At 39.4% G+C, this 13577-nt stretch overlaps 1 protein-coding gene across 5 annotated transcripts in view; it reads right to left on the bottom strand.

The window, feature by feature from the left end:
• Positions 1–1591: 1591 nt before the first annotated feature.
• Positions 1592–13577, bottom strand: part of IQCB1 (IQ motif containing B1) — an 82223-nt gene continuing 70237 nt past the window's right edge. For 2 of the 5 annotated variants that reach the window (XM_058295728.1, XM_058295727.2), the window contains exons 13-15: positions 13313–13444; positions 3422–3578; positions 1592–2110 (exon numbers count right to left, since the gene is read on the bottom strand). In XM_058295728.1, coding sequence (XP_058151711.1) covers positions 1881–2110; positions 3422–3578; positions 13313–13444 — 519 coding nt within the window. In that variant the 3' untranslated portion in view covers positions 1592–1880. The remainder of the gene's footprint in view (positions 2111–3421; positions 3579–13312; positions 13445–13577) is intronic. The other 3 variants (XM_058295726.2, XM_058295725.2, XM_058295730.2) reach the window with 2 other exon arrangements.

Raw genomic sequence — 13577 nt, 5'->3', positions numbered from 1 at the left:
ATCATAAGGTTTTTTAAAGCATCATGTTTTTAAGAGAAGTAAGTAGGTGGACTTTGGGCATGTCACCCAGCAGCAGCCTATCATCCCATTTGACCTACTACACTAAGGGGGTCTTCCCAGGTCCCCAGCCCTGCTCCTAACCTTCCTTGTGAGCAGCTGGTAGAGGCTTAGGTACTCTTAGCATCTGAGGCTCCTAGCTGTTCTAAACTGATATACTAGCACACACTTACGTTTTGAGAAAGTTAAAATTTTAGTTTTCTTCTTACCAGGCCACATCTTTCCCCTATGCTATTGAAAATGAACTAGTTTCAGATACTGAGTTCCATCTCAGTTTAATTGGTTGCTGTGGGGCCTCTACTATCTGATGGGCTCAAGAAAAGTTGTTTTTGTGGATTATTTAGCTTTTTTTTTGTTGTTATAAGGTGTTAGCAATACTCTCATGTACTTTTTTTCATTCCAGAAACTTATACGTTCTTATACTTAAATGGATAAATTTTATACATTTCCATTTTGAATGAAAATTTTAGGAATTTGCCTAGACTCATACTAAAATTAATTTGGGGAGAACTGACATTATTTGGTCTTCCCAGCCATAAACACAGGTATTTACATTCACTTTTAAAATACATAAATGAAATATATTTTTAAACATATTTCATAAATTGTTCATTCATACAGAAAAAACTCCTACTAGTTTCCTTATGATATGGATTCTATGATTTGTTAATTGATTTTAACTTAAATTCCATATTGTTTCAAACTCAAATTAGGATGATTCTAGTGTTAAATACAATTAAAGATAAACAGAGAAACCAGAAATTAATAGAATGGAACCAAGTATTCACATAAGTATCTAGGAACATAACATAAACATTATATTTAGCTGAGATTCCTAGGAGAGAAGACAAAAAGGGTAACAGTATGCTATACAGCTCTTAGTTCAATAAAAAGAATGCATTTTTTTTTAAAAGATTAATTTTATTTATTTCTCTCCCCTTCCCCCCATTGTCTGTTCTCTGTGTCCATTCGCTGTGTGTTCTTCTGCATCTGCTTGCATTGTCAGGCGACACTGGGAAACTGCATCTCTTTTTTGTTGCATCATCTTGCTGCATCAGCTTTCAGTGTGTGCAGCACCACTCCTGGGTGGGCTGCGCTTTTTTTTTTACGTGGTGGGGCTCTCCTTGCGGGGCGCACTCCTTGCACGTGGGACTCCCCTACATTGGGTGTCCCTGCGTGGCATGACACTCCTTGCACGCGGCAGCACTGTGCATAGGCCAGCTTGCCACACGGGTATCGAACCCTGGACCCTCCATATGGTAGGCAGACACTCTTATCAGTTGAGCCACTTCTGCTTCCCAAGAATGAAATTTTATCTGGAGAAACTGTGTATTTAATTTTGAATTCTAGGATTTTTTGTGTATATTATGTATGTAGTTCTTATAGACACAACAAAATAGAAAAAAGTGAATGTCCTTCAATTAAACATTTCTTTTCCTCACCTTAAAAAAGGCCAATAGCACAATTCCCATATAAATAAAAACTAGGAATTCTAAATAAAAAATGCAAAATGTTGAAGTAATGCCAACAAGTCTTTTGGAACAGCTGAAAATATTTATTTAGAAAAACATTTTGTTAGAAAACAGCAGAAAGAAAAGAAAGCTCACATTTCATATAAATAATAGGGTGCAATGCTGACTTTAATTTCACATTCAAGCCTCACAAATTTGTTTGGCCAGGGATTGGGTGTGTATGTGTGTAGGAAGGAGCCTCTAGAAAACCAAGAGTTATGACAGGCCTAGTCTATTAGCATGCCAGAGGTAGAACCAATATAATCTTACAATCTTCTACATAGAACTCATGGCAGTTCTTAGGATACCTCCCTAAGGGGGTTTGGTTCCACCAATGAATAAAGTTTCTAATTCTACACTAAGTTCATCCTGTGCGACATCAATTTCATCTCCTGCTTTTTCCCCAATTTTCTTCCACCAGGGTGCTTGTATGTACTTCAGGGTGGTAAGATGGGCCTGCTTGGCCTTGGCAGCCACAGGCCTGGATCTACTGATGAATAGCTCAGGTTCTTTTTCCTCTACCTCCTTCAGACTTGGTGCTCCTGTAACAAACAGAAAATAAGCAGTTTAGTAGAGTTCTGTGTCAAGAAGGAACTTAGAGACCAAGGAGTTGGAACTCTGTTATAGTAGGCAGGGACAGGAGTTCAATTTTGAACCTATTACTGTTGCTAGCTGCAGATGGTATGTAACTATTCACAAGTGGTAGTTGTAGGTGGTAGTAACTGCCTCCTCCCCCAACTTCTGTGTTTAAAATAAAGGAATAAGCTGTAGATTTCTGATAGATGGTTTATTTAAAGAACAAGAACTTTTCAAATAATAAGAAAATCCCATCTTATGGATGAGAGGTACAGTTACAAGTAAAGGCCATTAAATAGAAGACTGGGGCATTTTATGTTCCACATAAACTAACAGTAATCCCAGAGGCTGATTGTAACACTGGCTTCACAGATGGGATATCTCATTAGATGTGCCAGATGAATTAATTTTTGTGAAATAACTTCTTTACAAATTATGGAATACTCTACAAGTGAATTGTATTTCAACTAGTCTCCTTATCTACTTCTAAAGTATGGCCAAAAGCTTTTGAGACCATAGAGTAGAATCTGGCTAGCAGGGCTCAGCATCTTTGAAATTAATAATTTTGCCTGAACTGTTACATATGAATGATAGAAGGGCTGGGTGGGCAGTCAAGAAGGAAGTTATGGCATCTGCATCATTTGAAAACATTGGGTGCTGGTATGAGCTAGATGTAGAAATTTCTGACAAGAGATGGAGTACAAGATCATTAAATGGTGTTTTCCTTCTGAGGATGTTGGATGTCACAAGATCTTGCATAGGTTGTTCCTTTTAGGAAATAAATGGAATGAGCACTGTAGCAGTTTGATATAATTGCTGAATTCCAAAAAGAAATATTGGATTATGCTTGTAATCTGATCTATACTTGGGCATGATTGAGTTATGATTAAGGCGTTGCATCCCCACACCTTGGTGGGTGGGAACTCACAGATACAAGGCATGGCAAAGAACAGAGTTGGGGATTTCTGATGTTAGAGTTTGATGCTAAAGACCCGGGAAGTCAGCACCCAGACAAAAGAGAAACCAGCACCAGGAAGGAAGGAACTTTGAATCTAGAGAAAAGCAAGCTCCAGGAAAGTAGGAACCCAGGAAGCCTGAACCGTCGCAGACGTCAGCACCCATATTGTTCCAAATAGACTTTGGTGAGGGAAGTGACACACACTTTATGGGCTGGAATCTGTAAGCTCCAACCCCAAATAAATGCCCTTTATGAAAACCAACCACTTTCTGGTATTTTGCATCAGCACATTTTTTGGCTGATTAATACAAGCACATACTTATTAACTGTTCAATGTTGGTGCTGATCTGAGCCATCAAAGCCTCCCTGTGCTGCTGGGCTCTCTCTTCTATAGCCCTGCCCATAAAGTAGTGTTGCAGTCGTTCTTGAGCCTGGGCATGGAGGTCCCTGCTGGCGACATCTGACATCTGAGCAACCTGAGGACAGAGAACAGAAAAACTTGTCACAGGAAGGATATATATATCAAAGTATGTTTCACCCAATCACTTAGCAGAGGTTCCAGAATGCTTATCTCTCTTTCACCTTAACAAATGAATCTTTTTTTAAATTTTATTTTATTCCATCCCACACCCCTTTGTTGTTTGTGCTTGGTATCTGCTCTCTGTGTCCATTTGCTGTGTGTTTTTCCATGTCTGCTTGTCTTTTCTTCTCATCTTTCTCTTTAGGAGGCACCAGGAACTGATCCCGGGACCTACAGTGTGGGAGACAGACACTCAACTGCTTGAGCCACTTCATCTCACCGATCTGTTGTGTCTCTCACTGTCTCTCCTTTGTGTCTCCCTCTGTGGCAATATCTTGCTGCGTGCTCTCCTTTGAGAAACAAAAGTTTTTAATTTTGATGAGGTCCTGTTTATTTTTCTCTTTTGTTGCTTGTGCTTTGTGTGTAACGTCTAAGCAATCATTGCCTAACACAAAATCCTAAAGATGTTTCCCTATGTTTTCTTCTAGGAGTTTTATAGTTTTAATTGTTATATTTAGGTATTTCATTCATTTTAAGTTAACTTTTATATACAGTATGAGATGGGGTCCTTGTTCATTCTTTTGCTTATGGATATCCAGTTCTCCCAGGACCATCTGTTGAAGAGACTATTCTTTCCCAATTGAGTGGACTTGGCTGCCTTGCCAAAAATCAGTTGGGGGAACCGAGAGAGTCTACAGTTGCAAGCAGGAAAATTCTATCCATCAGCCATGTGGGATCTAAGCCCCCTCTCGATTTAGCGGTGGAGTGGACATTGCCATCCCAGGGTCCTCAGGATGGAGGAATAAAATATGGATTAGAGTGAACTTACTTGTATTCTACCATAGAATTATTGTGACTCTAGCAATGGAAGAAATTATATCATTGATGTGGAGACAGTGACCACACCTTGCTGAGAGCAAGGAGAGGGAAAAAGAGGTGTGATATTTTGGCATTTTTGGGACTTGGAATTGTCCTCGATGATACTGCAGGGAGAGATGCAGGACATTATATATCCTGCCATAATCCACTGAATAGACTGGGAAAGTGTAAACTACAACATAAACTATAATCTATGCTGTGTAGAAATGCTCCAAAATGTACTCATCAAACGCAATGAATGTACCACTCTAATGAAAGAAGTTGTCAATATGGGAGGTATGGGGGATGTGGGGAGTGGGGTATATGGGAACCTTTTATATTGTTTAATGTAACATTTTGTGTGATCTATGTATCTTTAAAAAAATCAACTGGCTTATATGTGAGGTGCTATTTCTGAAATTTTGACTTGATTCCATTGTCTATATATCTAACCTTATGTCAGAACTGTGCTGTTTTGACCACTGTAGCTTTGTAATAAGTTTTAAAGTTAGGAAGTATGAGACATCAAACTTTTTTCTCCTTATTCAAGATTATTTTAGCTATTCAGGGTCCCTTACCCTTCCAAACAAAACGTGATGACTGGTTTTCCACTCCTGAAAAGTAGTCTGTTGGCGTTTTGATTGGGATTGAATCTGTAAATTGCTTTGGGCCGAACTGACATCCTAACTGATTAGCCTTCTAATCCATGAGCATGGACTGTCCTTCCATTTATCTAGGTCTTCTTTGATTTCTTTTGGCAAAGTTCTATAGTTTTTCATGTTATAAGTCCTTTACATCCTAGGTTAAATTTATTCTGAGATATTTTATTCTTTTAGTTGCTATTGTAAAATGATGATTTCCTCACCAGATTGTTCATTAGTAATGTATATAAACACTCCTGATCTTTGCATGTTGATCTCTTATCCCACTACTTTGCTGAATTCGTTTAATAGCTCTAGTGGCTTTGTTGTATATTTTCCAGGACTTTCTATATATAGCATCATGTCATCAGCAAATATGGAAAGTTATACTTCTTCCATTCCAATGTGGATGACTTTTATTTCTTTTTCTTGCCTAATTGGTCCAACTAGAACTTCTAGTAAAATGTTGAATAACAGTGTTGAAAGTGGGCATCTCTGTCTTGTCCCAGAACATAGAGTGAAAACTTCCAGTCTTTCACCACTGAATATGATGACATCATATCAATGAGGGTTTTTCATACCTTTGTCATTTGAGGAAACTTCCCTTTATTCCTGTTTTTCTAAATGTTTTTATCCAGAAAGGATGCTGGATTTTGTCATATACCTTTACTTCGTCAATTGAGATGCTCATGTGTTTTTTTCATTTTTTTAATGTGGTGTTATCTAATAATTGGCTTTCTTATATTGAACGATCCTTATTCACCTGGGATAACTCCCACTTGATTATGGTGTATAATTCTTTTAATGTGCTGTTAGATTCAATTTGCTAGTATTTTGTTGAGGATTTTTACATCTAAATTCATAAGAGAGGGAAACGGACTTGGCCCAGTGGTTAGGGTGACCATCTACCACATGGGAGTTCTGCGGTTCAAACCCCAGGCCTCCTTGACCCATGTGGAGCTGGCCCATGTGCAGTGCTGATGCGCGTAGAGAGTGCCGTGCCAGGCAGGGGTGTCCCCCGTGTGTGGGAGCCCCATGCGCAGGGAGTGCGCCCCATGGGGAGGGCCGCCCAGCACGAAGGAAAGTGCAGCTTGTCCAGGAGTGGCGCCACACACACGGAGAGCTGACACAACAAGATGATGCAACAAAGAGAGACACAAATTCTTGTGTTGCTGACAACAACAGAAGCGGACAAAGAAATAAGATGCAGCAAATAGACACAGAGAACAGATAACCGGGGTGAGGGGGAGGGGAGGGGAGGAGAGAGAAAGAAAGAAATAAATCTTAAAAAAATAAAAATAAAAGCATTAAATCAGAACCACTGGTAATGGGTCTAAAAAAATCACAAGAGAGATTGATCTATAATTTTTTTTTTCTTGTAGTATCTTTATCTGGCTTTGGTATTAGGGTGATGTTGGCTCATGGAATGAATTAGGTTGTGTTCCCTTCTCTTCATTTTAAGGAAGGATTTGAGCAGTATTGTTATTAATCCTTCTTGAAATGTTTGAAGAACTCACCTGTGAAGCCATCTGGTCCTGGTCTTTTCTTTTCTTTTTTTAAAGATTTATTTATTTATTTTTATTTCTCTCCCCTTCCCCATCCCCCTACCCCCCCCCCCCCCATTGTCTGCTCTCTGTGTCCATTCACTGTGTGTTCTTCTGTGTCTGCTTGTATTCTTGTCAGCAGCACCAGGTATCTGTGTGTCATTTTGTTGCGTCAGCTCTCCATGTGTGTGGTGCCATTCCTGGGCAGACTGCACTCTTTTCCCGCGGGGCGACTCTCCTTATGGGGCGCACTCCTCGAGCGTGGGGCTATCCTACACAAGGGACACCCCTGTGTGGCATGGGACTCCTTGTGTGCATCAGCACTGCACGTGGGCCAGCTCATCACATGCGTCAGGAGACCCTGGGTATTGAACCTTGGACCTCCCATGTGGTAGGTGGACACCTTATCTGTTGGGCCAAGTCCGCTTCCCCTGGTCTTTTCTTTATTGGGAATTTTTTGATGATTTATTTCATCTCTTTACTTGTAACTGGTCTGCTGAGATCTATTTTTTCTATTTTTGTGTGTTTCTAGGAATTTGTCCATTTCATCTAGGTTGTCTGATTTTTTGGTATGGAGTTTTTCACAGTATTCTCTTAGGATTCTTTTCATTTCTATGGGGTCAGTAATAATGTCCCCCCCTCTCGTTTGTGATTTTATTTGCATCTTCTCTTTTTCTTTTTTATTGATCTTTTCAAAGAACCAACTTTTGGTTTTGTTAATGCTCTCTCATTTTTAAAAATTCTCTATTTCTGCTCTAATTTTTGCTATTTATTTCCTTCTTTAGTTTGCTGATCTTTTTCTATTACCTACAGGTGTGCAGTTAAGTCTTTGATTTTAGCTCTTTCTTCTTTTTATTTTTTTAAATCTATTGTTTTTAATAATTTTATTTTTCTTATTTCTCCCTGCTCTGTTGTCTGCTCTGTGTCCATTCGCTGTGCGTTTTTCTGTGTCTATTGTATTCTCATTAGGCAGCTCCGGGAACCCATCCTGGGACCTTCTGGAGTGGGAGAGAGGTGATTATTCTTTTGCTCCACTTCAGTTCCCTAGTTTGCTGCGTCTCATATTGTCTCTTCTCTGCATCTCTTTTTTGTTGCATCATCTTGCTGCCTCAGCTCTCTGTGTGGGTGGCACCACTCCTGAGTGGGCTGCACTCCTATACGGGGGGCACACCTGTGTGGGGCGACACTCCTTGTGTGCGGCAGCACTCCACGTGGGCCAGCGTGCCACAGGGGCCAGGAGGCCTTGGGTATCAAACCCTGGACCTCCTCTATGGTAGGTGGAAGCTTTATCAGTTGAGCCTCATCTGCTTCCCTCTTCTTTTTAAATGTCAGCTTATAGAGCTATGAATTACCCTCTCAGCACTGCCTGCACTGTATCTCATACATTTTCATAAGTTGCGTTCTTGTTTTCTTTCATCTCAAGATATTTACTAATATCCTTATATTTTCTTCTTTGATCCACTGATTTTTTAAGAGTATATTAACTTCTATATATTTGTGGATTTTCCAGTTCTCTGCCTACTACTGAGTTCCAGCTTCATTCCAGTGTGGTCTGAGAAGATGCTGCATATAATTTCAATCTTTTTAAATTTTTAACATTTAGTGAGATTTGTTTTGTGACCCAACATGTGGTCAATCATGGAGAATGATCTGTGTGCACTTGAGAAGAATGTATATCCTGCTATTTTGGGATATAATGTTTTGCATATGTCTCTTAGGTCTAGTTCATTTATCAGATTATTCAAGTGAGTTTTTATATTTACATCCTGTTGGTTTTGTTTTTCTGGAGAACCCGAAGAGAGTTCTTGGTACTGGAATGTGGGTGCTGCTATTACATATACCTAAAGATGTGGAAATGGTTTTCAAATTGAGTAGAGGCTGGAAGAATTGCAAGGTACTTGATAGAAAACGTCCTGATTGGTTTAAAGAGTGTGTTGGTAGATACAGATTTTAAAAGTACTTCCAATGAGGCCTAAGAAAGAAATGATGAATGTGTCACAGGAAATGGAAGGAAAGGTGATCCTTGCTATAAAGCAGTAGATAACTTGGCAAAATTGTTTTCATGTCAGATGGAAGACAGAACTTGCAAGCAATGAAGACTTAAAGATTTATTTTATTTATTTCTCTCCCCTTCCCCCCGTTGTCTGCTCTCTGTGTCCATTCGCTGTGTGTTCTTCTGTGTCCACTTGCATTATCTGACAGCACCGGGAAACTGCATCTCTTTTTGTTGTGTCATCTTGCTGCATCAGCTCTCCATGTGTGTGGCACCACTCCTGGGTGGGCTGTGCTTTCTTCATGCGGGGCAATTCTCCTTGCGGGTCACACTCCTTGCACATGGGCCTCCCCTGCAGCACTGTGTGTGGGCCAGCTCACCACATGGGTCAGGAGGCCCTGGGGATCAAACCATGGACCCTCCATATGGTAGATGGACGCTCTATCAGTAGAGCCATGTCTGTGTCCCGAAGATGGATATTTAACTGAGGAGATTTCTAAGCTAAGTGTGGAAGGTGCAGCGTGGTTTTTTCCTTGCAGCTTATAGTAAAATGTGAGAGGAAAGGCATAAGCTGAGAATAAAACTCTTAAGCACATTTAAACCAGAAATTGAAGATTCTGAAAATTCTCAGCTTATCCAGATAGTGTGCTCTGAGACTAGGGCCAGAAGCAGCTTGATCAGGGACCTCTCTGAGCTTCTTCCCAGAAGTGAGTCCCCAGAGAAAAGGACTGCATGTGAGGGTTTAACTGAACAGCCCTTTGCTAAAGAGAGTCTGGTTGAACATGGATCCATTCAGACATTTCAGTGAAAGTCTGATAGTTTGAACATCCTTCAACTGAATGTAACATTGATAATGCTTTGAAAAATTTGTATAGGCAGAACCATTGCCAACCATTGTTCTCTGAACAGTACAGAGAAAGGACATATTGAAGGAAGAATGATTATGAGGGCAGAACCATGGATGCAGAGGTCTAGACTGAAAAGACCTCCTCAGGCCAAAAGATTGGGCCCATCCACATGTATAGAAAGGGCAGATCTGCCCCAGTACTTGGAGGAGCAGGCCATCTATGCTGGTGCTTGGAGGGTGCAGGCCTTGGGCCCTGATATTCATGGAGAGTGCCACCATTCCAATGATGAAAGATGGTGAGGCCTATGTCTTGTCATTCACTGAGAGCCTGGCTGTCATTCTGATACTTGGAGAGGGTGGGGCTGCTGCTATAGCGGTCTAGAGGACAAAGCACAGATCCATGGATGAATCTCAGACCTTAAGATCTAATGGAGTTTACCCTGTTGGGTTTCAGACTAGTCTGGTACTTGTGACCTATTTTGTTTACAATTTCTCTCTCCTGGAATGGGAATGTTTATCCTATCTCTGTCCCACCATTGTATTTAAGAAGCAGATAACTTGTTTGCTAGGTTTCATAGGACCATCAGGTGAAGAGGAATTTTGCCCTAGGACAGAACATACCCATAACTGATTTTAATGTGACTTTGGATTTGAGTTGTTCCAAAATGGCTTAAGGCTTTTGGGAAATTGAGATAGAATGAATATATTTTGCATGTGGGAGGACCATGTCTTTTTTTGGGCCCAGAGGATGGACTGTGGTAGGCTAAATTATGTACACCAGAAAAAACACTGTTCTCAATTTTACTCCATTTCCACTGTAAACAGGACCTTTTAAAAAAGTTATTTTTAGTTAAGATGTGGCCAACTAAACCAGGATGGGTCTGAACCCTATTACTGAAAAGTTTATAAGAAAGCCACAGGGAGAGAGCCACTGGGGAGGAAAAGAAGCTGGAAGTCAACAGAACCTGGAAGAGAAAGATAGGACATCACCATGTACACTGCCATGTGATGGAAAAGCCTAAGACCCAAGGATTGTCATCAGCCAGCACCAGAACACAAGAATTTTTGGGAAGAAAGCATTGTCTTGCTGATGACTGGATTTTAGACTTCTCTTAGCTTTAACACCATGAACCAATACATTTCCATTATTTAAAAAAACCCATAGAGTGGTATTTATTTTGTAGATGGGAAACTAAGACAAATGTGTTCTTTCCATTCTTTGTTTTCAAGATTTTCACTTCATAAGTAGTTTATCAGATTATGATATGTCATGGCATATTTTTCTTCATGTAACCTGTACATGGGGTTCATTGGGCTTTTTCAGTGTGGGTTTATAGTTTTAAGTTTAGAAAAATTTTGGCCATCTTTTCTTCAAATATTTTTTCTGTTCCTTCTTTCCTTTCTCCCTCAGGGTCTCTAATTAATCATTTATTCAGTCACTTGAAGTTGTCCCACATCTTAATTATGTTCTTTTCAATTTGTTTCTCTGTGTTTTTCATTTTTTATAACATTACTATGCCTTTAACTTTATTAATCATTTTCCAGCAATGCCTAATTGGTTATTAATTCTATCAGTGTGTTTTTCATATTGCAGATGTTTAGTTTAGGTATTTTTTATAACTTCCATGTCTTAACTTTTGAATATAGGGAATACTGTTATAATAACTCAATGTCCTTCTCTAACATATGTATAATTTCTGGATTGCTTTCAATTGTATATCCTCCTCATTATGGGTTATGTTTTCTTCTCTGCATGCCTGTTAATCTTTGATTGATGATGACACTGTGAATTTTACCTTGTTAGGGGCTGGATAACTTCCTATTCCTATAGATATTTTGTAGCTTTATCCTGGGATACCATAAAATTACATTGAAATAATTTCATCTTTTTGGTTCTTGCTGCTATAATTTGTTTTGCAGATCTGTAGCAGTGAAGTGCCACCACTATGTAGGTGAGATCTTCCTGAGCACTCTTCCCAGTGCCCTGTGAATTATGAGTTTTTCTCGTTTGTTGGGAACAGGCACTATTCCTGGATCTGTGTGAGTACTAGGCACTGTTCCATCTTATCTTTTCAGATGGTGGGTTCTCTGGTCTTGGGTAGTTTCTTCACATACATGTGCTGATCAGTATTCTGAAGAATACTCAAGGGGGACATTATGCAAATCTCTGGGATTCTCTTTGTGCAGCTCTCCCCACTCTGGTACTGTCCTGTGAAGTCTAGCTTCCTTGTTCCCCAGACTTTCAGTTTCATCTCCTCAGTTTAGGGATTACATTGAGCTCCTCTTCTGTTCCCCTTCCCTGTGCTGTGGCCTGGAAACTCTGTCAAGGAGAAAAGCTGGGATGATTGTAGGACTCACTTTTTCCCTCTCAGAGATCACTGTCCTTCATTGTCTGATATGCAGGTTTTTGAAAACTGATGTTTCATGTATTTTACCCATTTGTTTTGTTTTTCAGTTACTTTAGGTAGATGGTAAATTCAGTCAGTGTGGCTCAATCTTAGCTGAAAAAAGAAGTCAGGTATTTTTCTTCTGTCTACCTCTATGTGGTAAGCACATGCCTTACATGCAAGGGCAGGCTTGTAATCATCTTTCTCTACAGGGTCATTTAGTGTGCTGGTCCCTCTATTCAAATTAGTGGAAGGGGAATGTAGGAAGTCTTATTTGTGCTGCTGGGATTGAGCTTTGCTATCCAACTCAGCTTTTACCAGTTCTCTACTCCAGTGTTTATCAGATGCATGCTCAGCTAATAATAAATTTGAACTCTGCTTTCCATTTATATTGTTCTTTGTATAAAGCTCTTTCATTTCAGGAGCTCTGGAGGAATGGAACAATGGGTAACAGAACTACCTAAATATCAAACTTCTAACATGGTCACCCAGAACCCTCAAACTTTATAGATGTGTGTGTATGCATGTGTGTGGGTGAAACAGATATAGAAAATGAACCAAGAGACATAACAACAACAATAAAGTCATTATACCATGGATGTGAAAAGTACCACCATACACTTGCAAGTGGTTGGATCAAATGAAGGAAGTAAGTATTCTAATGGTCTGAAATGTATAAGCTGCCAAGTTTCCCCATAAAACTAGACAAGTGTAGAAGCATGGGAGAAGCAGCAAAAGCAAGATAGAGGGACTCAATAAAACATATAGGTCCTTACAATTAACAGCAGGGATGGTGAAAACTCTAAAGGAAGAAAGGAAAATAACCAACAAAGACATACAATAACATAAAGTCAAGAATTCAGGAGGGAGAAACAAGTAACACCTGAACTGCAGTACTGTGGTCATAGAAGGTGGAAGATAGGGACATTTCTATTGGGAAAAAGGTGGTAGCAATTCTACAGTGATAAAATCTTAAGAAGCAAATAATCAAATACTATACCTTATTAGCACCTGGGAGTTCATTAACAGTCTAGCACATATAAATATCCATACATGTGCATCTGTGTATTTGAGTGCACATATGTAGCAAAGGCTATTTGCTGATAGACAGCTACATCTAATCTATCTGGAAGGTTCAGAATATCCAAAGTTTTACTGTACTGTACTATTGCAAAAGAAGTAATGACCAAGTCTTGCTGATATACTATGAGAAATAACTCATTTGAACCAAAATTTCCATTACTACTATGGACCATATAACTATAAAAAAGACTCCAAATCCATTAACTTTATAGTAAAACCATTGCGTTGCCTTATTGCTAACAATAAATATACATAAACATCCAAAACACTGCTTTGTTGGTAACTACCATTCACAAAAATAATTTAATACTGATATTTAGCACAGAAGCCTACATACTGGATGTCTTCTGACATAGTCATCCACTTGTTGCTTCAGTTCAACTCTGTGTGCATCAGTGAGTCCTTGGAGTCCTTGCCAAGGAGCAAATTGTTTCTTTCTCTTATGGCATTTTGCCAGGAATTTTAAAGCCTGGGGGGAAAAAAAAGGTTTGTAATTTTTCTGCCCTAAGATATTAGTTGACAAAATTTTCAAGTAAGCTGGTAAGGTATCACAGAAATATTTTCTCCCTATAATATATGGTAGAGTATGGTACAATATTGTA

The sequence above is a fragment of the Dasypus novemcinctus genome, chromosome 4 (genome assembly GCF_030445035.2).
Source record: "Dasypus novemcinctus isolate mDasNov1 chromosome 4, mDasNov1.1.hap2, whole genome shotgun sequence".
NCBI classification, from domain to species: Eukaryota; Metazoa; Chordata; class Mammalia; order Cingulata; family Dasypodidae; genus Dasypus; species Dasypus novemcinctus.
This window is presented reverse-complemented; position numbering and strand designations above follow the sequence as displayed.